The following is a 22,918-nucleotide window of genomic DNA, read 5'->3' as shown; positions in this document are numbered from 1 at the left end:
TCAGTCACAAAGAGGGTAACAGAGATGAATTTAAAGTTAAGGTGATGGTGCTTAGATTCATTCACAGACTGAAACCTTCACACCAACTTTATCCTGTGTCTCTTAGTTTTAGACTAGTTGTTTAGTCTATTTTGATGTTTTAAACCATATCACAGGGTTTTTACTTCACCATTTACGGGGTTTTAACAAGCAAACAAAAGACAGATCGTGATGTTTGAAAATGTTTTGGAAATATTCTTTAAAGATTAGATGTAAAATACGCAGAGGATAAATTCAATTGGTTTATTAGTTTATTACATAAGTTGAAAAAAAGTTAAACAAGTAAATAAAGAAACAACATAAAAGAAAAGTAAACAAAACAAATCGGTAAATAAAGGAAAATGGTAATAAGAAGGGAAAAAAAAAGAAAAGAGAAAACCCCAACAATCCCCTCTGAGCAAGCACTAGGCGACAGTGGGGAAGAAAAACTGCCTTTAAACGGGCAGAAACTTCCGGCAGAACCAGGCTCACGAGGGGCAGTCAACTGCCGGGACTGGTTGGGGTGAAAAAAGATGAAGGAGAGAGGGAAGAAGTGTTAGGAGAGAAGGGGAGAGGAGAGGTGAAAATTAAGATGGAACAGAGGTGGAGGGAGACGAGGTGACGTCAGCAGTAGAAAAAATAGAAAAAGTAGAAAAAGCAGGAGTGTCCCTCCTCCAGAAGAAGCGGAAACGTTTTTTCTTCTTTTCCATGAGCTTTTCCACGACCACTTTTTTCTCTAGGATGAGGGTTCTCAACTGATCGGTTGTTTCTTCAACTTCCTTCTCAAGTTTCTGGCATCTTTGCTCCATTTCTTTTAATAGATTGCACTTGTCTGTATTTTGCTGTTGTTTTTCCTTGTGCATCTTTTCTAACTGCTCATTTCTTCTTGTGATTTCTTGAAGCTTACGCTGCAGGTCTTCATTTATTTTCTCTTGTTGCTGCTTTTGTGCAAGCATTTCAGCGTTTTCACACTTCAAGTTGTCTGAGTCCTGGAGAATACGTTTTTTTTCTTCTTCCTGTTGCTCTTTCTCTTGAAGAAGCTCTTTTTTTTTGCACTCTGTTTCATCCAGCCTGACTTTCAGCACTTCGTATTTTTTCTTTATGCCTTTGAGTTGGTCCTGCATTTGTGTGACCCCTTCCTTTTTCTGTCCGAGGATTTGTGCAGTTTGTTCCATAGCTTCATCAAGCGTTCCTTGGAGCGCCTGATTCTTTTGCTCCATGTTTTGGAGATCCCTTTGCATCTCCCCAATAGTAGCATTCGCGCGTTGAAGCTGGGCAGACGTTTCTTTTAATTCAGCACTCTTTGTCTTGTTTTCCTTCATCAGGAACAAAATCTTCTGTCGTGCTTCACCAAACTTTCCTTCCCAGGCCTCACTAATAATTTTTGTGTAAGGCTGGCGTTGCTGTTGTTTTTCCAGCTCTTGATTTCGTGCTTCCAATTGTCTGCACTTCTCCTCCAGTTGAAGCTTCTCTTCTTCAATTTGTTTAATTTTTGCATGTAGGTCGGAGTTTTCCTGTAATGTCCTTTGGACTGATGAGGCACCAATGGATCGTGTCATATCAGGCTTCCCTCTTGAAGTGAGTGGCCGGCCAGACCTCGAAGGAGAGGCAGCAAGATTGTTTATTCTTTGTTGGCATTTTCGTGGATACATTTTTAATCCTGTGCACAGTGACTCTGAAGAGGTTTACAAATACTTTCAAATATAGCTCTGGTCGAACGTTTGAAGGCTGCGAACAAACTGACTAAAACTTGCTGCTCCTGACCCCTATTTATAGAAAAGGCTCAAAGGCATGTGCTTGTGACATCATCACATGTCCTTGTGACATCATCACATGTCCTTGTGACATCATCACTCTTCATGAATCAGATTGTCACATGACATTTTAGAATGCGCCCCCTGCCGCCATCACAGTAGGCCAGACAAAGGATACAGCTTCAGCTATGGTGGTACGTGTGTAGTCGGTTGCAATGTTAGATCTCACGATCGTGAAGGCAAGAAACTGGATTAATCTTTTAATCGTTTTCCATCCTGGCGGCAACGTGAGGGATCCCATGTATCCGATATCACCAAACAAAGACGCCAGGCATGGATTGCAGCGGTGAGACGAGCGGATATCGAGTTCCGTGCAATCCCCAGCTTTTTGTTGGTTTGCTCGCGGCATTTTCTCTCCGGTGAGTTCTAAAGTAATTCATATCACTATCCGATTGTTGAGTCTGACGTCACTAGCCGTGTCTGGGCCTAAACTCTGCTGCAGGTCCATATATCAAATGATCACTGTGGCATTACTGAGAGTTAAAACACTGTCTTAAGTCTTTCATCTTTAATAAAATTATCAGCGTTCTGCTCTACCAGGTGTAACAACTGAGTTAAACATCCAGGCATCCATGACAATGGAATTTATGACATATGAGTTAGAAGTTAGCAGCAAGTTAGCTCGCTAGCTTCTATCTAAATACAATATAGCATGTCCTGACTGCGGGGTTTTGGAAACAAATTAAAACGTACAGCTTTCTTATCACTTCCAACATAAATGAAGACAGAAAACTAAACAGCAGTGACAGTGGCTGCAAATTTTACCAGGGTTTTAGTCAAATGCCCCCCTGTGATTTTACCTGCACCCTGCGATTTGATTTTTAGTTATTTTAACAGCAAACTGAAGAAAAGCCTTGACTCCGTTGCTCCACTCACCACCAAAAAGATTAACGTAAAACATGCATCACCCTGGAGAAACGAAGAAGTCAAAAAACTCAAAAGAAATTGCAGGGCAGCAGAAAGGAGATGGAGGAAAAATAAAAATAATATCAACCATCAAATATTTTCCGAGCAATTTAAAATGTACAATAATACATTAAGGAAGTCAAGAAATTCATACTTCGCCAAAATAATCAGTATTAACAAAAATAATCCCAAGGTCCTCTTTTCCACCATAGATCATTTATTTAACCCTGATTTTAACAGCTCCCAAAGAACCCCCACAGACTCGCTCTGTGAGCAGTTTGCAGACCACTTCAGGGGAAAGATCAGCGCCATCAGATCTGATATTTTATCTAATCGCGATATGATTGTAAACACATCTGAGGGCTCGATTGTACCTGAGGAGACACTGGACAGCTTTGTCCTGGTTAATGCTGAGAACTTTCAGAAGGTTTTCTCCACAGTGAGACCCACCACATGTCTTTTAGATCCAATCCCCTCTTCACTCTTTAAAACACTTTATGGATTTTTTGAGGCTGAGCTTTTATACATGATGAATTGCTCTCTTCAGTTGGGTGTCTTCCCTGCTGCCTTTAAAACGGCGGTGGTGAGGCCCCTTCTGAAGAAGAGCAATTTGGATTGTAATGATTTTAATAACTACAGACCTGTATCCAACTTACCATTTTTAAGTAAAGTCTTAGAAAAACTTGTTTTTACTCAGATTACTGATTTTCTCAATGATAGACAGATCCTGGAGATATTCCAGTCTGGATTTAGGGTGAACCACAGCACAGAGACGGCTCTCCTAAAGGTTTTAAATGATCTTAGATGTAACTGGGACGCCCAAAAGCTCTCAGTCCTGGTGCTGCTGGATCTAAGCGCAGCCTTTGATACAGTAGACCACGCTATTCTTTTAAACAGACTAAAACACATGGTGGGCCTCTCTGGTGCTGTACACAACTGGTTCACTTCCTATCTCTCTGACAGATCTTTTATGGTGAGTATGGATACATGCTCCTCTAAGATCCATAAAATGACATGTGGTGTGCCTCAAGGGTCGGTTCTAGGCCCTGTACTTTTTAATTTGTATATGTTGCCTCTCGGCAGTGTCATCAGGAGGCATGGAGTGAACTTCCACAGTTACGCTGATGACACGCAGCTGTACATCTCCGTGTCTCCTGATGACACCAGACCAATGGATGCCCTTTTTAACTGTATCTTGGATATAAGATCTTGGATGGCAGAAAACTTTTTACAGCTTAACCAGGACAAAACTGAAGTTTTAATTGTCGGTCCTGAAGCTCAGAGAGAGAAACTCTTGTCTAAATTAGAGGCATTTTCACTATGTCCTTCGCTACAAGTGAAAAACCTGGGTGTTATTTTTGACTCTGAGCTTGGTTTTATCCCACATGTTAAACATGTAACCAAAATTGGATTTTATCATCTAAAAAATATAGCCAGAGTCCGCCCTATTCTCTCTCGGGCCAACACGGAGATGCTGATGCATGCTTTTATTGCCAGTCGCATTGATTACTGTAATGCCCTGCTCTCTGGTCTTCCTAAGAAGAATATTTCAACTTTACAACTCTTGCAAAACTCGGCAGCTCGTGTGCTGACGAAGACCAGAGGGCGGGCCCACATTACACCGGTTTTAGAATCGCTGCATTGGCTCCCCGTGTGTTTCAGGATCGATTTTAAAGTTCTTTTATTGGTTTTTAAATGTCTTAATGGTCTTGGGCCTTCTTATCTCTCAGATCTGCTTTTACCATACGAACCCTCGCGGACCCTGAGGTCCTCTGGTACTGGCCTTTTGATTGTCCCTAAAGTCAGGACACATACTCACGGAGAGGCAGCTTTTCAGTGGTATGGTCCTCGTCTGTGGAACAGCCTGCCGGAGGAGCTCAGGGCCGCAGAGAACGTACATGTTTTTAAGAACAGGCTCAAGACCCACCTTTTTAATTTAGCTTTTACTTAGCGTTTATTTATTTTTTATGCTTATTTATTCTATCCTGTTATTCTATTATTAATTTAGGATTTACCTAATATTTTTTGATTTTATTCTTATTCATTTTTTAATCTTCTTACTCTATTTATATTTATATTTATATTGTATCCTGTTCTTATTTATTTTATCATTTTACCCTGTATATATCGTATTGCGTCATATCTCCAGTGTTTCCTCGGAGGGCGCTCTCTGCACCGGGGCTGTTATTGACCGTGGCTGCTGGTCTCTGGGGTCCTCTCAGCCTGGTTGGGGGGCTCCTTGGCCTCCCTCCGGCTGTGTGCCCAGCCCGGAGGCTGCGGTCTGTGACCGGCTCCCGGTGCAGACGGCTCTCTGTTATAATGTTTCCTCACTTGGCTCATGCGAGCCCAGCCCAATTTTTACTCTTTAAGTGTGCGCGTGTGTGTATGTGTGTGTGTGGGTGGGGGTGGGGGGATATATGTGTATTGAGAGTGTGGGGAGTGAGTTGGAGGGTGGGGTGGGCTGCTTTTAACTATGTAAAGCACTTTGTGCTACATTTTTTCTGTATGAAAAGTGCTTTATAAATAAAGCTTGATTGATTGATTTGTAGGGTTACTGAAGTTGGGCTAGCTGGTATATAATGATGTGCTACGTGACCGCTAGTAACACAGCTATGTTAGCACAATATAAACACGCTAACTTTTTTTCCACTCGATAAAAGTTAACGTGAGTGTTCTCGGTGGTCAGGAACAAATGTAATCGCATGGCAGGATGCTGTAAAAGGACCAAACCAAAAGGCTTTTAGTGGGGTTTTTTTCAATGCGCTGCGGTCATAGATAATGAGATAAAACATGCTAATGTGTGATGCTGCAGAACCACGTCATGTCGACTGAGTAGCTTTTGATTTGGCATTATTGCAGGCAAACCAGCATATGAAATGGATGTAACAAATCCAGACTGGGCACCAACACTGCACATGGGGCACGACGACAAACCTGTGTCAGACTCGGACCGGCACGCAAGGCGTATGCAACGGAAGCGAAAAAGAGCACCCATTGCAGGTAAACACCCCCCTCTGAAAACATACTAAATTGCTCTTATGGTACACTAATCCGCACATAACTTAAAGATGAATCACACACCTGTCATTGGAATATTGGTGTACATTAACCTTAAGTCTATGCACTATTTTTTATCTTACAGGCTTGATGATCGATGAAGGTCTGACAGAAGAACAACAACCATGTCATGGAGGCAGTGGACAGCAGTTGTGTTGGACAAGTGGAGGTTGACGTACCAGCTGCAAATGTGGACAGTGGTGATGGGAGTGACAGCGTCACGGAAGCTGAAGGGCAGACGAAGGACTGTGTGTGCAGTCAACAGGGCAGAGCAGAAATAAACCGGCTGTTGGAGGAGAACAGACTGCTTCGAGCACAGTTGCAAAAGACAGAGCTGAATGAAACTTTCTTAAAGGACGATACCGAAAAAGTAAGATATTACACTGGACTATATTGTTATGCAGTCTTAATGTCCCTCTTCAACACTGTCAAAGATTTCCTGCCAATACCGAAGAAACTGACAGGTTTCCAAATGCTCTTACTCACACTAATGCGTCTGAGACTTGATCTTCCAGTCCAGCATCTTTGTCATCTATTCCATGTGTCGCACAAAACACTGTCTTCTGTCTTCACCGATACCATTGATGTTTTGTATGCCCACTTAGGAGCACTGGTGCACTGGCCTGAGAGGCACTGTCTGCAGGCGACAATGCCTCCACAGTTTACTGAAACTTTTGGAAAACGAGTAGCAATCATTGTTGACTGTTTTGAGATTCGAACAGAAAGACCATCTAATTTAAAGGCACGCGCACAAACATACTCTCATTACAAGGGTACACAGACCATAAAATACCTCATCGGGATTACACCCCATGGAGCTATTTCTTTCATTTCCAGGGGATGGGGGGTCGTGCATAGAGCAGGGCGATATGGCCAAAAATATTTATCACGATATATATTTGAAAATTTGCGATAACGATATAACCGACGATATAATTGATGCGAGACAAAATACAACTCCACAACATTACTAGCGCAAAAAGACAACCTTCCATTTATTTTCACCTAAACAAGAAGCTGGTTTTTATGTACATTAAAGCTTTATAAAAATGTAACAGTGCAAATGCAAATTCCTTGCTGAAAGTTTAACCAAAAGGCATTTCCAGTAGAAATGGGCTGACATATCCTGAGCATAACCATGTATAATATCCACTGAAGTTAAAAAGAGGTGCTTTGCAACATTAAACTGCAGTGTGCAGTACGCATTTTTCGGACCATAAGGTGCACGGGATTATAAGGCACATTAAGCGAAACAAAGCAGTCAGATAAATCAAACTTTATTAAACTCATTCTTCTTGCTTCCTCCACTTCTGTACCATTGATTCATTAATGTTGAATTCTCTGGCAGCTGCTCTATTCCCATGTTGTTGCAGTATATTAATGACTAACCTGGTATTGTGGATAGATTATCTCAGTTGTTCTCCTGACTGAAGTTTGGTCCGTTTACAGCATCCTGCCATGCGATTGCATTTGTCTCTAACCATGAAGAACCTTCACGTTAACTTTTATAAGTGGAAAAGTGTTAGTGTTCGTCCTCCAGCTTCACTGTTTATGTTATGCTAACATAGCTGTGTCGCTAGCGATCACGTAGCACATCATTATATACCAGCTAGCCCAACTTCAGTAACCCTACAAACGTCACTGCTGTTTAGTTTCCTGTCTTCATTTATGTTGGAAGTGATAGCAGAGCTGTACGTTTGATTTTTTTCAGAAATCTCTCAGTCAGAACATGCTAAATCATGCTTAGGTAACTAGCGAAACTAGCGAGCTAACTTCCGCTAGCTTCCTGCTAACTTCTAACTCCATTAAATGTAATAACTTTTTGTTTTCATGGAAGTTAAACTTTATAGTTACACCTGGTAAAGCAGCAATGCTGATCGTTTTACTAAAGATGAAAGAATTTAGACAGTTTTTAACTCTCAGTGATGCTGCAGTGTTGTTTGACCTGAAGCATACGGAGTTTAGGACCCAGATTACTCCCAGATTTAAGAGCATCTTAGTCCGACAAATACGACAATAACGACGACCGCTTGCATGTTCTGCAAAAAAATGTGCTTTGTCGTGTATCTGACAGACAAACACCAAACCAGTTCCACATCACGGAAGTTGCACCATTTTTACAAACCAATTCTGGTTCATCTGTTTCACTCAACAATCGGCCATGTGCGTATGAAAACAAAGGCACTGCGCATGCGCGTTTTACTCCCATTCTATCGCGATATTTCATTTTCCTATCGTTGCCTAACATTATACCGGTATTACCGTGAATGGTATAATATGGCCCAGCCCTAGTCGTGCATCAGATAAACACATCATAGAGAGATGTGGCATTCTTCAAAAGCTGTTACCAGGGGACGTAGTATTGGCTGACAGAGGCTTTGACATCAGAGATGCTGTAGGAATGATGTGTGCGGAGGTCAAGATTCCAGCTTTCACAAAAGGCTACTGTCAACTTGATGCAAGGGACGTTGAACAAACGAGAGCAATTGCCCACCTGAGAATTCATGTTGAGCGAGTAATAGGTAGTTTGCGCAACAAGTTCAAAATGTTACACACAGTCTGATTACTCTTATCATGTGAGGCTGAAGACACAACACTTCTTGATAAGATCGTTAAGGTTTGCTGTGTTTTTGTTAATATGTGCCCCAGTGTTGTTGTCAAACCAGGGCCAAATGACACTTGCTCCTGTTGAGTATTCTTAAAGCTGTTCTTTTGGATGTACTGTACATTGTAAATAGTTGTACTTTGTGTGAAGTTGTTTTAATAAAACAAAAAAGAATAGTATATTTGTTTGTTTTTCTTTATTATAGATCTATTCACATGTACACAGCAATCACATAAAAATGAAATGCAAACTATTTACATCGCACCACACAGCTGTCATCAATCTTTAACCACAACATGAAACATTACAGGCTATTTAGAGCAGCACGTTGTTTCGAGAAGTATTTCCCAACAAGTTCAGGAAGGCACATTTTACGAAAGAAGTCTTGTGCTTTCTTTAAGCGCGGTTTCCAGAAATCCACAGCAGGGAAGACGCGAGTCACAGCAAGGTCTCTCTGTGTCCACACAACGAGGCCACAGTGGCTGGCGCCCGTAACAAAGACTCAGCGTCTCTGTTGTGTAAACACGCCAGTGATTGGGGTAATGTGGGTGACTGTGTAGTGTAGTTGGTGTAATAGTTTTCGACTCCACACAGTCACTGCTTTGCTGTGCTTCTGCAGCGTATCCAGTAATGGTGACAAATCCTCCAGCGTTGCAATAGGAAGCTGCTCTTAAGCGCAGAAAGAATTGTTTCCAGGGATTTCTATTTGTATCCAGCTTGGCGTGCAGGATCCTTTGTGTAATCTATGCTTACATATGTATTTTACACACAGACAATGTGAAAAATACAACACATTGCTATGGATTGATGCTGAAAGTGCTAATTGCACTAAAAAATTTAGCTGAAAAAAATAACACCAACTAAATAGATAAGCATGTCTGTTAACAAAAACCCCCAAACGCTTTACCCAACTGGGGTTTTTCAACTACCTCACTGACAGAATGAGCCCAGGTATTGCCAGTGCCACTGATGGAAATGAGCCACAGCAGCTCTTCAGCACCTACAAATGAGACCTGCCCACACCAACAAGCAAGAAGGGAGACCAGGTGGCGAGCATCGCCACACTTTCCAATCCAATAAACTACCATTGCAGTTAGTAGTAAGTGGTTGATTAGTGCAGCAACAACAAAAACACACTGAATGTCATTTTAAAATACACAAAATGTTTTATTTTACATTCTATCGAAGTTCCTGCTGGAAAGTGCTGTACTGTACAAGATGCTTCCCTCACCGCAAACTCAGGTTTACTGCTGGATAAATTTTATTTCCACATTAGTCAACTCAACAACCAAGACAGAGCACAATAGAGACAATAAGGGGGTGGCTGTAGCTCAGGCGGTAGAGCAGGTCATCTGCTGATCGGAAGATTGGTGGTTCGATTCCTGGCTTCCCCCAGTCTGCATGCCAAATATCCTTGGGCAAGATATTAACCCCAAATTGCTCTCCGATGCATCCATCGGAGTATGAATGTGTGTGAATGTTACTTAGAAAGCACCTAGAACAATGTGCTTGTGCGAATGGGTGTGAATGGGTGAATGCACAAGTTGTGTAAAGCGCTTTGAGTGCTCAGAAGAGTAGAAAAGCGCTATATAAGAACCAGTCCATTTACCAATATGTGCACTGGTCTAATGATGTTTATGGCTCCCAAAGTATCGAGTATTGAGGTCTATTGCACTGTTGACTATTTACAAAAGTATTGCACAAAAGGTATTGCACAGTGAGGTGAAGAGGCACTACAGCTTAGTTGTTCCCCCCTCCTTTGTCCTCCTGTTTCCCCTCCCTCTCCCCTCCAGAGAGGAGTTAAACAGTCTGATGGCGTGTGGGACAAAGGAGTTTTTAAGTCTGTTAGTTCTTGTCTTGGGGAGAAGCAACCTGTCACTGAACAGACTCTTCTGGTTGTTAATGGCCGTGTGCAGAGGATGCCTGGCATTGTCCATAATGTCCATCAGTTTCTTTAGTGTCCTTTTCTCTGCCACTGTCACCAGGGTGTCCAGCTTCATGCCGACCACAGAGCTAGCCTTCCTGATCAGTTTTTCCAGCCTGGATGAGTCCTTCTTTGCTGTGCTGCTCCCCCAGCACACCACAGCATAGCACTTTAAGAATCTAAAAGATAACAAAATCTGATAGGTAAAAATAACATTTTGAACCAACTAGGTGGTTCCCAAAAATCTGGCGTGCTGTGAGTCCTTAAAAAAATTGAGGAAACCGGAAAAGTAGCAGGACTAAATAACTCTGTACAGCAGATGAACTGTATCTGGAAATCATGTCCTTAAGATGTAGAAAAATATAAAGAAAAGCAAAGACTTGAAGTACCTGAGAGATGCACTGGCCCTTTAATGGATCCATCTGCTGTTTGCTGAAGCCTCATCAGAAACGGTCTCAGTGGAAGGCTGTCAGGAAGCCATTTTTAGTGAAGAGAAACAGGGAGAAAAGGCTGAGGTATGGTAAATTACACGAGAACTGGACTATATCAGTGGCAACAGGTCTTACAGCATTATGAATTCATATTTGACATTTTTGGTTCAAATAATTGTTGATATGACTCCAACAGAGGGTGTTTACATCCATCTGTAAAACACGATGAAGGCTCTGCCAGTGGTGTTGGGAATCTTGAGAAAGCTGATGGAAATATGAACCAGATATTAAGATTTTCATTAATCATGCAGTCCCAGCTGAAAAGCATCTAGTTGGAAAAGGCATATTTTTATTCATTACGACAATGATCCCAAACACACGGTGAATGCAGTAAACGTATACCTAGATCAGTCATGGATTGGCCTCCCCAGAGCCCAGACCTCAACATTTATTAAAGCAGTGTGTTCCGGAAAGAGAGAGTCCAGGCTATGTTCGATAGTAAAGGTGGCCATACCAAATATTGACTTTCAAGTACATTTTTGCCTTATGTACTGTATTTCCATTTATGTTTGCACGTTTCAGTGAATTGCTCTGCCTATTTCCCATTTTCCCAGCAGAATATAACGAAATGAGGATGCCTCAAGACTTTTGCAATATTGTATCAGAAGGAGAAAAAAGGTGACAAATGTCCCAGTTCTTCGTGGTTAATCTTGTTAATGTTGCCTTCTGTTTTCTAATGGTTTCCTGCCAAAAACCCTAAAAAAGTGTTCTCCAACCTCGTGAATTGAAAACACTGGATTTGTTATAGAATAACTTCTAATTAGCTATTATTTCACAGAGGAAATAAGATAATCGATAAAAGAAAAAAAGACGTGAAAAGGAGACAATAAAAGAAGCCCCTTCCTTTCCCACATGTGCTAAACTTAGAGCCAAAGCCTCACCCTGCCGCTTTCCGCTTCATTAGAGCTGTTTAAACAAAACAAGTTTAAAATAGGGTTTCTATCTGAAACAGCACATGCAGTTAAAAGGCCAATGTGGAAAATAAATCCTTGTGATTATAGTTGAACAGGAAGCAGCACTTGCTCTGCCTTTCAGCCCCATTGAACAAGACGTCAGCAGCTCTATGGAGGTAGTTTAGTCTTTTTTACAAATTCAAAATTAAATATGCGAGCACTCAAAAATTAAGGTTCACTGAGAAATGTCCTCATTTTTTAAAAAGAAAGGCATATTCCTTGTTATTTAATACAACATTCAATTGATCAGAAATGTTAGAAATCATGGTAAATGGGCTCATCAATACAAAATCATGATTGTCTTTTTAATTGTATAACTTTGTAGACTACTTTTCCCAAACCATCACTCTAGTGCTCCACTGGCACCTCGTATTACTTAATGCAAGTAGTTTACAGGTGTTGTGTCGTGTCTTTCTACAGATGTAGAAAGGTCAGCTACTCAAGAGACCTTCCCCAAATCTCCCTCATCTTCATCTTCGTCAACGAGGCTCTGTCGGTGATCCTGCGCTCAGTCCACTCAGCTGTCAATCACACACTTGCTCAAGGAGGTCATCCTGGTGGACGACAACAGCGATGACGGTCAGTATAGATTAAATATTTTCTTCAGCTAATACCAAATAAGAAGAGTGGCTTTTTCGCCCTCTGATTAGAAGATGGTTTATAGTGAGTGAAACACAGAATTTCCATCTAAAATCCACTGAGTCATCAGCAGGATTTCTACTGAAAGCAACAAAATACACATCAAATTGTCATTCAGCATCCCAGAAATAATTATCTTATACAATAAGTGTCATGTAACCTGAATATAATTATATAATTAAGTTTTATATTATTATAAAACTGAAACTAGTGAATAACCTTTGCACTGTCCTCTTCCTGCTGTGACAAAACAAATTTCCCACGTGTGGGACTAATAAAGGTTATCTTATCTTATCTTATCTTATCTTATCTTATCTTATCTTAAAAAGGTGGCGCGGTCGTTGATGCTCAGGAAGCAGTAGACCCCCGTTGGTGTTGTTTAGAGTGAGTTGGAGCTTAAAACAGCACCGCAGGGAGCTGAGTGAGAACTTTTATGTCATCTCTCTATTTGCATGTGTGCTTCTGTATTTCTTTATTTATCAACTGTGTTGTTGTGGTGATGAATTTGTATGTTTTTTATGTTTGTTTTCAGCTTTTGATAGTGTAGCAGTGACAATAGTTGGCATACATTAGTGGTTATTTAGGATAGGATGAGCTAATAAGCCATCATGTCTTTGTATTTTGCTAGGAAAATGGGAAATAGATGCAGCAGTTTACTGAAACTTGCAAACATAAGATGCCAGATGCATCTCTCAGGTTGTGTGTCAGTTTTGTGTTATTTCTTAAGGACACAACTTTCAAATTCTGTTCGTCTGCTGTAGATGTTTTTATTTAAGCTGCCAGTTCTTTTGTCCTCTACTTGTTTAGTTTCTTGACATATGTCAAGTTTTTGGCTAATAGCTCTTTGGTAATCACCTTGCTGGTGTGTTATCGTTGTCATTTTTTGTGCAGGAAACAAATTGTGTATTTGTGACAAGCTGCTGGTAATGTGCCAGTAACGAATTTGTCCCTTGAGTTAGGTGCCTTTATTATGTGTGAATGATTCATAGGAACAAACAAATAAAGGACTGCACTGAAAATTATAATAAAATGATGTCCAAAGAAAAATTTGAAGGAGCTTCAGAAAGCCTGAAGAACGTGAAATAAATTACAGAATTAAAAGACAGTTCGGTTCCTTGGAAGCAAAATGTAAAGACAAAATGTTCACACATGGCTCTATGCAACTAAATAAGAGCTTTAGGATTGTCTGAAAGTATTTGTTTGGGTTTTTGCTCGTAATTATCTGCTCCACTCTATGTTCACCTGTTCCTTATTACCCGGCTGCTCTAAAGTGATTTCTGCCAATCTTTGTCAGCTCATCTGTGAGCTTGTTTCACTCATGCGCTCTGCAACAGTCCCTCATGTTATTCTCTGCTTCACAGGTTTTTTACTCATTTTCCACCCCTTGGGCTTTGTTCTCCCAATATCAGCTTTATTTAAATAAGCTTTCTTTATGGTGGTTTTGCTGATTTTCTGTATTCATTTGGAAAAGCTTACAAACCTAACACAAATAATTGGGGTATAACCCTCAATCTCATTGGGCCTGTTTGAGTGCACATATGTCAATGAACTTAAAAAGGGCTAGTATGTGCACTTTGCTAAAGAAATGCTTTGATTATATATATATATACAGTGAGTATATTTTCATAGGTACAGTGGGGCAAAAAAGTATTTAGTCAACCACCGATTGTGCAAGTTCCTCCACCTAAAATGATGACAGAGGTCAGTAATTTGCACCAGAGGTACACTTCAACTGTGAGAGACAGAATGTGAAAAAAAAATCCATGAATTCACATGGTTGGATTTGTAAAGAATTTATTCGTAAATCAGGGTGGAAAATAAGTATTTGCTTGGTGTGCAAAAATCAACTGTGGGAGCAATCATCAGAAAATGGAAGACATACAAGACCACTGATAATCTCCCTCGATCTGGGGCTCCACGCAAGATCTCATCCCGTGGGGTCAAAATGATCATGAGAACGGTGAGCAAAGATCCCAGAACCACACGGGGGGACCTGGTGAATGACCTGCAGAGAGCTGGGACCAAAGTAACAAAGGTCACCATCAGTAACACACTACAACGGCAGGGAATCAAATCCCGCAGTGCCAGACGTGTTCCGCTGCTGAAGCCAGTGCATGTCCAGGCCCGTCTGAAGTTTGCCAGAGAGCACATGGATGATACAGCAGAGGATTGGGAGAATGTCATGTGGTCAGATGAAACCAAAGTAGAACTTTTTGGTATAAACTCAACTCGTTGTGTTTGGAGGAAGAAGAATACTGAGTTGCATCCCAAGAACACCATACCTACTGTGAAGCATGGGGGTGGAAACATCATGCTATGGGGCTGTTTTTCTGCCAAGGGGACAGGACGACTGATCCGTGTTAAGGACAGAATGAATGGGGCCATGTATCGTGAGATTTTGAGCCAAAACCTCCTTCCATCAGTGAGAACTTTGAAGATGAAACGAGGCTGGGTCTTCCAACATGACAATGATCCAAAACACACCACCCGGGCAACAAAGGAGTGGCTCCGTAAGAAGCATTTGAAAGTCCTGGAGTGGCCTAGCCAGTCTCCAGACCTCAACCCCATAGAAAATCTGTGGCGGGAGTTGAAAGTCCGTGTTGCTCGGCGACAGCCCCAAAACATCACTGCTCTCGAGAAGATCTGCATGGAGGAATGGGCCAAAATACCAGCTACTGTGTGTGCAAACCTGGTAAAGACCTATAGTAAACGTTTGACCTCTGTTATTGCCAACAAAGGTTATGTTACAAAGTATTGAGTTGTATTTTTGTTATTGACCAAATACTTATTATGTAGTGTGAAGCGCTTTGGGGTCCTTAGGGACTAGAAAAGCGCTATACAAATGCAGGCCATTTACCATTTAGTGCTTAGTGGGTTGCCCTTTGTGTTCTTATCATGTTGTTTCACACAACCAATACTAAGGCTTGATGTGAGGTTTATAAAGGAGTGCAGGCTGCCAGTGAGAGAAGTGAGACAAAAGAGTTGTCATACTGGGAATGGTTGCTTAAGCTCACTCTGCTGTCCTTTCATATTTATCGACATGAATTCCAATTATTGTGATTGCATGAAAATAATTATGCAAGCTAGGCATAATGTGTCAGGCTTTGATTGTTGCTGCCAGAGGGGACTCTGGAACAGCATTTTTCTTTTTTTCCTCCTTTCTTCAGTAAAGAGGGCTGCAATGGATCTGATGTTAGAGAAGCTAAGAAAAAAATACAAGCACTTTCTTTAGCATGTAGGGATTCTTCTTAAACTCGCCAACTTAGCTGCAATGGTGATATATTCTTTTCAGGCTTTATTAGTCCTGACATCAGATCAAATACTGGAAAACTCCAGCTGGCAGACTGTTCAAGGATAGATGTGCAGATTATAAGCTAAACTGCAGATTCAAAGATCAACTAAAGATCAGTCTTTATAAGCATTTCTGACTTGTTTTGTTTGATGTGTTATCTTCATTTTCTGAACTGTAGAGCAACTGAAAGGTCCACTGGAGGAGTATGTGAACAAACGCTATCCCGGCCTGGTGAAGATTGTAAGGAACCAAAAGAGAGAGGGATTGATCAGGGCCAGGATCGAGGGTTGGAAGGTAGCCACTGCTGAGGTGACAGGATTTTTTGATGCCCATGTGGAGTTCACCCCATCATGGTGAGTGGGTCCTATCATCTAGCGGGAAGCACGGTGTTATTAACAGTCAGGAGTGAATTTTTGGTATTTGGAAAAAGGCTTATTTTAGTGTAAATTAAAGTGAAACACAGCATTCAAAAACAAAAATGACATGTACTCAAAATTAAATCTGGAAAAAAACATATCTTTGCCAAATGTATGAACATTGGAATAACTTATAGAGAGATACTCCCATACGGTTTATGACAAAATTTAATCCAAAGTGATTGATGGCCCTAATCATGACCTTTTGACCTCCCCCCTCCCCCCCGGAAGCGAGTAATGACCGTGACGAATTGCATCCGGAGAAGGGGGGGGGGCGGGAACCCCCCGACATCCGGAGAAGGGGGGGCGAACCCCGGAAGCGCGCCATCTGTCGCTAAGCGTGTCGAATTGCATCCTGAGAAGGGAGGGGGGGTAAACCTCCGGAAGCGCGCCATCTGTTGTTGGGAAAAAAAAAGAAAAAAGTTTTTAGAGGGAGGAGAATAAAAGCAGAGAGGAGGAGTTCACAATTTCTAAGCCTCAGACACACAAGATGGATTTCATTCTGCAGCCCAGCAGCTCTCCTGTGTCCGATGAGATCTGCTCTCCCAAAGAAGAAGGCTTTGAATATGCCATATTCAATTACAGCATATTTACTAAGGAAGGCCTCGATCCGGACCTTATGACACTTCCGGAAATACTCCGGAATTGTCTAGTCATTTTCAGACCTGATGCGTCATGTTCCATATACATGAGGGGAGGGGTTTGGTTCCTGAAGCACAGCGGTGATGCAGCAGCTGATTTTGTGCTGTATAGAGAGACAGAGCGGCAGCTAGTTTTCCGCAAACTCATAGTCTGAATTCTGTTTCAATATTATGACGATTTTCTCTGTATTTCTTAATGGGAATAAAGAGTGACTTCCTGTAGAGATTTCAATAGTATTTTATTTTCCTATAATACAGACGCAGTAAAAAAAACCTTTAAGATGATCTGCCTAGCAACAAATTGCATTTTTAGGCTACACCATAGCTTGTGATGAAAAGAAGAACTTTCTATCCGCTTGTAACCTACAGGCTGCCTACCCCGTATGTGTAAAAATGAATAAATATCCCTTAGTGAATACTTTTCTTTGAATACTACTTTTCCTTTTGAGAATCCCTTTTACAAGGGACTGAAAAAACAAACCATAATTGCCGTGACAGGCGATCTTGTTTCACACACACACACACACACACACACACACACACACACACACACACACACACACACACACACCGCGGGTCAAGGAGGAGTGAGATATCAGATATCAGTTTTTTCTCAATGCTTATAACCTATAACGCGCCCCCCAAAACAATATTATTATTATTAAAACATCTATAAGGTAGGTTTTGCGCAGCCTGCTCCTTGTCAGACCAAAGTTTTTTTCTTCATTACTTTTAGCTACTTTTACACTGGGTTTTCTCAATAGACAGAAAATGAAAATGAGGAGTCAACAGCCGATATTATCATTGCTTGTAACCCGGTAAATAATTTCGTACATCTCCCCATAAAATAAGCCTTAGTGGAAAAAAGCTCATATTCGAATACGTTTATTCCCCTCTGTGGGAAAGAGTTTTTTTCTCAGAGTCAACCATGAGGCGAGTTTTGTCAACAGCAATTGTCCATTTGGTAAAACAAATATCCGCCTCTAAGTCGTATTTTACCGTTGCAGAATGTGGAAAACAGACAGCCCTCACAGGAGGCACCCAGGGGCCCACCTCACACACCATAGTTAAAATATTTAAATTTCAACTAAATTTGTAGTAATGATCGGATTTCCTCACTTATCTACACCACACTCCTTGATTTCTTATCGTTTCTTATCGTTCCTCTGTCCCTTAATAGAAACTATCCTCCCTTTCAGTTGTCTTTTGCACTTCCATATCGCAAAGCAGTTACTGTAGGTTATTTTCTGCTTATGCATTAATGTAATTAATTAACTTATTTATCCTTAAGTACGGTAATGACTTGAGTTCTAATGCTTTTTGTCTCTTGAGTTAGCCGTCAATGTGGGATTTTTTTACCCTTTTGTTCAGTTAAAGCTGCCTTTCATTCTTCAACGCAGCTTAAACTCTAATAGGTAAGCTTTCTTGTAATTTCTTAGTTCTGCAGGCTTCTTGAAAGACATCCGAGACTCTTCTTTGGATGCTGGATGCCTTTTGTTTTGTTTTCTGTCAAGATGATCCCACACTGCTTCGATTATCTTGAGGTTCGAACCCTGGAGAGATCAATCCATGACTGATGCGTTGTTTCATCCAGGCATACTTTGACTACAATGGCAGTATGTTTGCGATCATTGTCGTACTGAAAGTTGCTGCCAATCAGACATTACTTGGTATTACATGGTCGATCAAAATCTGGTGGAACTTTTCTACATTCATAATTTGATTAATTTGGATAAGAGCTCCAACAACACTGGCTGAAATCCAGCCTCAAAGCACGGTAGAGTATCCACGCTGTGTTAAAGACGGCTATAGACATTCACTGTTGTATCTCTCTTCGGACCTCTTCCATGCATATTTCAAATTTGGATTCATTACTCCATAAGACATATTACAGCTGATTTCTTTTTCCAGTCAATTTCTTGTGTAATTTGGCACACCTCAGCCTTATTTTTCTCTGTTCTCCTTCCTTAAGAATGGCTTATTAACAGCCACCCTTCCAACTCAGATAACTTTTGATGAAATGTTTACAGCACTTGAGTTACTCGCCACGGCCATCCTAAATGCTAAGAACACTAAACTTTAATTCTAAATTACGTTAACCAGAAAAAACAAGCCAAAGTCGAGATGTTGCTGAGCTGACCTGTGCTATGCTATGCCTTCTAAAGCACGTATAATGTAAACAGAACTGGTCTTTGCACAGAAGCCTGTGGAGCTTCATAATTAACCTCAGTGTGTGAAGAGCACTCTCCATTTAATAATAGCTGTAATAAAATGTTATGGCCGACGGTGTTAAACGCTGCACTTGGGTCTAGCAGGGAAGATTTCAACTTTTCAATACGAATGAAGGCTGAAAACTGATTAGATTAATGTCTGATGATCTTTTCTGTGCTTCTTCAAGTTTGTAACACCAAACATATTAAAGGATGATGTAAGGCTCACAGGAAGAGTTTAATTAGACACACATTTACTATTTTCTTTATACTCTTTCTTTCTTGACATGTTTAATATGATTACTATCAGAGGAGAAAATGACCCTTGTGTAGTTTAAAAAAGTTTTATTTAATCAAACTGTAATGTTGTTGAACTCTGACGGACGTGTCTTTTAATCTTGTCAACAAATCCTTAATCATCTAAATCTGCCATTTATCATCTAGTAAAATGTTCCCTCTGCTTCTGCTGCACATCTCCCCGGACACTCTCCGCTTCACCTGTCCTGTGCAGGTGGTCCAACCCCTGCCTGCCTCCTTAAACTGGGGTGTTTAAATCTCTTTACCTCTGTTGTGAACTTCACACAAAGTTTGTGGTAACAAAATCAAACTGACGAGGATCTCGTTTGAAAAACACACACTCACGAGACAAAATAAAAACAGACTGCTCAAAGCAAAAGCAGAGCCCTCACAGCTGGTAGTACAAAACACAGCGACAACATGCGTATTAGATACCCTCAGTGCCAGAAGCATAAATATGAAAAAATGTGATCACCAAGAGTATCCTAACAACGGCGTTGAGGTGGGTGTTACAGTAAAAAAAAAAAGTAGCCAAATTTTCATCTGAAAATGTTGAATTTTAGTAAAAACAATGCTCTGTAGTTTGATACTGTCGTTACAGACTAAGCAGATGTTTAAAGCCTTCGGACGCTCATTTGAAACGCACTCATTCTCCTTATCAGCTGGAAACATTAAAGCCGTAAAATGACTTTTTCAAACGGATAAAAACTATTGAACAACAGCAATGTTGAGCCTGTTCCAAAATTTGGATGTACATGTGTTGAAGGTGTGGGTCTTGTTGAATTATTAAACATACATTCTTTAATTTTTCGAGCCACAAAAACAACAACTTTTAATTTTCTTCTGCTTGAGTATCGGCCTCGGGTAGCTCTACTTATCATTGCTCAGTCAGTTGTCTGTTTGTGCTACTTTTTTAAGGAGCAGCGTATTATTGGTAAGGGTGACTTTATGTGTTTAGCTACTTAAGTGGAAGTACTGTGGATAGTTTTACCTTACATACATAGATCTACCAATACAGCTTCTGAGGTAACTGTTTACAAAATGTTATAATCTATTCAAAGGTTCTTTGCAATTTTACATTGATAAACATTATCCTTAACACATTTGGCCCACATAAAGTACTATGGCCATCACACTGTCATTTAGAATTGTTTAAATAACTCCTGTCTTAAGTCCTTCCATCAAAAAAAAAAAAAAAAAAAAAAAAAAAACATGGTTCACTTTTACATCACAAAATGTTAGAAATATAAGTCGTTCATAACAAACTGAAAGGTTGGGAGTTTAAAAATCCAAACCGATGGAAGAATCAGAATCAGAATACTTTATTGATCCCTGGGGGAAATTATTTTTTGTTACAGTGCTCCATTATAAACCAACATTAAGACAAGACAGACAATACACTAACTAAGAATAGTACAATATATACATATATATACATACATACATACATACATACATAAGTCACTCATAAATAAATAGCTGGAAAAGAAACATGTGTAGCTGTAGCAGCAAACAGTGTGTTAAGTGGATGCGTTGTACAGGGAGATGGCCACAGGCAGGAAAGATTTCCTGTGTCGTTCAGTGGTGCTTTTCGGTAATCTCAGTCTCTCACTGAACGTGCTCCTGTGACTGACCAGCATGTCATGGAGTGGGTGGGAGGTGTTATCCAACATTGTCTTTATCTTGGACAGCATCCGCCTCTCCGACACCACCTTGAGGGTGTCCAGCTCCATCCCCACAACATTGCTGGCCTTACGGATCAGTTTATCGAGTCTGTTGGCATCTGCGACCCTCAGCCTGCTCCCCCAGCATGCAACAGCATAGAGGATCGCACTGGCCACAACAGACTCATAGAAAACTCATAGAAAATAGGAAGCAGAAGTAGAAGACTATAACGTCTCAGAGCACACGGTGTCTATTATTGTGTAGACATGTATAAATAAGAGCTTAATAAAGATGCTTAATTTCTTAAGAAATAAACAGGTGGAGTGATCTTTATCAAAAGTGGATGTTGCATCTGTGGCTAAACCACTGTACCCAAAAAAACTTTAAAAATCTACTGTGTGTGAGGCTGTGTAAGTAAAGCTTGCCCTTCACACCCGCGTGTAATAAACCATTTGTTGGGGGGTTGTGGATTTGGCACCTCAGCATTGTGAAAGTGGGGAAACATGTTTCTGGCTGTGCATAAGATTTCTTCTTACAACTTAGAATCTCAGTTCTAAATGAAATTCAGATGTTTTTTTTAAGTATGGCTAATGTATTATTTGACTTCTAAGACACACACACACACACACACACACACACACACACACACACACACAAGAACAACACAGAGAAGAAGAAGAGGGGGTCGTTTTACTACGCATCATAAAAACGCAATCATTCATAACATGGACAGTGAGAAGTAAAACTCGTCGTCTTACCACATGTTATATTCTGTAAACTTAAAATAATCCGCAGAAATTAGAGTTTAGTGTTTTAATTCATCTATTAAAAAACACGAGTCAACATTACTGAAGTGACGCTTTAACGATGCGTCTTATCATCGTGTTTATGATGATAAAACATGTTCTCTCGTTAGTAGATGTCTGCGCTGTCACTTGTCACGAAAATGTTCAGAGCCAGGGTTCCTCTTTAATTACCATTGATCGTTAATAGGGTCACAAAAGATTTGTCGCATTATCCCCATAAACAAAATGCTTTTATAGAAATCATTGTGATACAAATATTTAGATTCTTGATTCACAATGTGCACGAACTCAAAATCTTTAGAGGTTCATATTTACTGATACTGTCGTGACCTTCCTTCTGTGATTGGATTTTCACTTATTGTCGGCTTTACAGTCACATAAAATTCATTCCAATTTTTTGCCTTTGCTTCAATTAAGGTGTTTCTTTAAATCTACAGCAGCTCCCTTTTCAAAAGGTTTACTGACATAGTAAGGAAGTAGCTAGGGAACTCGGTAAGTATGAGCAACAACAGCTTAGGGACTGTTTCTACAATAAAGAGGAATTCATCATCATCTGCAGTTCATCAAAAAAAAAAAACAATTCAGCAGATCCTCAAAGTATGGATACAATCTGTTTTCAGCTGTAGAGGTACGCTTCACGTACTTATCAACATGCAGTTTAGAGGCTTGCATTAGAGTGCTTTGGTACTTGGACCTCTTTTATTTAGCACGGTTATACCGTTGTGTATTTAGCTATATAAATATGCTCAAGAGTCTATCGTATGTTTGTCATGCAATTAAAAATTCAAAAATATAATTTTTAAATCAGTAACTTTGCAAATTTAGCGCGGACCCTCACCCCTCCCTCCGGCTCCCACGGCCCCGCTGTCACCGTAAGACTCATACTCTTCCCCCCACGTATGCTGCTATTGATCGTTGTCAGTTGTCAGTAAACCTTTTGAAAAGGGAGCTGCTGTAGATTTAAAGAAACACCTTAATTGAAGCAAAGGCAAAAAATTGGAATGAATTTTATGTGACTGTAAAGCCGACAATAAGTGAAAATCCAAAAAACGCCTCCAATCCTAATGATCTCCCCCCCCCCCCCCCTCTCCCTCTCTCTCTGTGTGTGTGTGTGTGTGTGTGTGTGTGTGTGTGTGTGTGTGTGTGTGTGTGTGTGTGTGTGTCCTCACAGAAGGAAGGTCACG

The 22,918-nt window shown here is 40.6% G+C and overlaps 1 protein-coding gene, 1 long non-coding RNA gene and 1 pseudogene across 3 annotated transcripts; 2 read left to right on the top strand and 1 right to left on the bottom strand.

Moving 5' to 3' along the window:
• Positions 1-908: 908 nt before the first annotated feature.
• On the top strand, positions 909-8,579 carry LOC146654876 (uncharacterized). 2 transcript variants are annotated; one of them, XM_085381011.1, is made up of 3 exons: positions 909-2,191; positions 5,598-5,738; positions 5,881-8,579. In XM_085381011.1, the coding sequence occupies exon 3, from the start codon at positions 5,926-5,928 to the stop codon at positions 6,709-6,711; it is 786 nt and encodes a 261-aa protein (XP_085237137.1). In that variant the 5' UTR covers positions 909-2,191; positions 5,598-5,738; positions 5,881-5,925; the 3' UTR covers positions 6,712-8,579. The 2 variants fall into 2 exon arrangements, with proteins under 2 accessions (XP_085237137.1, XP_085237136.1); XM_085381010.1 differs by lacking the exon at positions 909-2,191 and having other exon boundaries at positions 5,206-5,738.
• Positions 8,580-9,546: 967 nt separating this feature from the next.
• On the bottom strand, positions 9,547-11,413 carry LOC146654875 (uncharacterized). The gene is made up of 2 exons (XR_014907359.1): positions 10,714-11,413; positions 9,547-10,503 (listed from the first exon to the last, which is right to left on the bottom strand). It is a non-coding gene; the product is annotated as an uncharacterized LOC146654875 (long non-coding RNA).
• A 10-nt stretch (positions 11,414-11,423) lies between these two features.
• LOC146654873 (polypeptide N-acetylgalactosaminyltransferase 17-like) overlaps positions 11,424-22,918 on the top strand; it is a 29,678-nt pseudogene continuing 18,183 nt past the window's right edge.

This window comes from Rhamphochromis longiceps, linkage group LG14 (assembly GCF_057381845.1).
Source record: "Rhamphochromis longiceps isolate RC_006_pf linkage group LG14, R_longiceps_female_GT1.1, whole genome shotgun sequence".
Taxonomy (NCBI): domain Eukaryota; kingdom Metazoa; phylum Chordata; class Actinopteri; order Cichliformes; family Cichlidae; genus Rhamphochromis; species Rhamphochromis longiceps.
Note: the sequence above shows the minus strand (reverse complement) of the source record. Positions and strands in the feature narration are given on the sequence as shown.

Coding starts and splice junctions, on each gene's coding strand:
- LOC146654876 (XM_085381011.1), top strand. CDS start 5,926: ATGGAGGCAGTGGACAGCAGTTGTGTTGGACAAGTGGAGGTTGACGTA.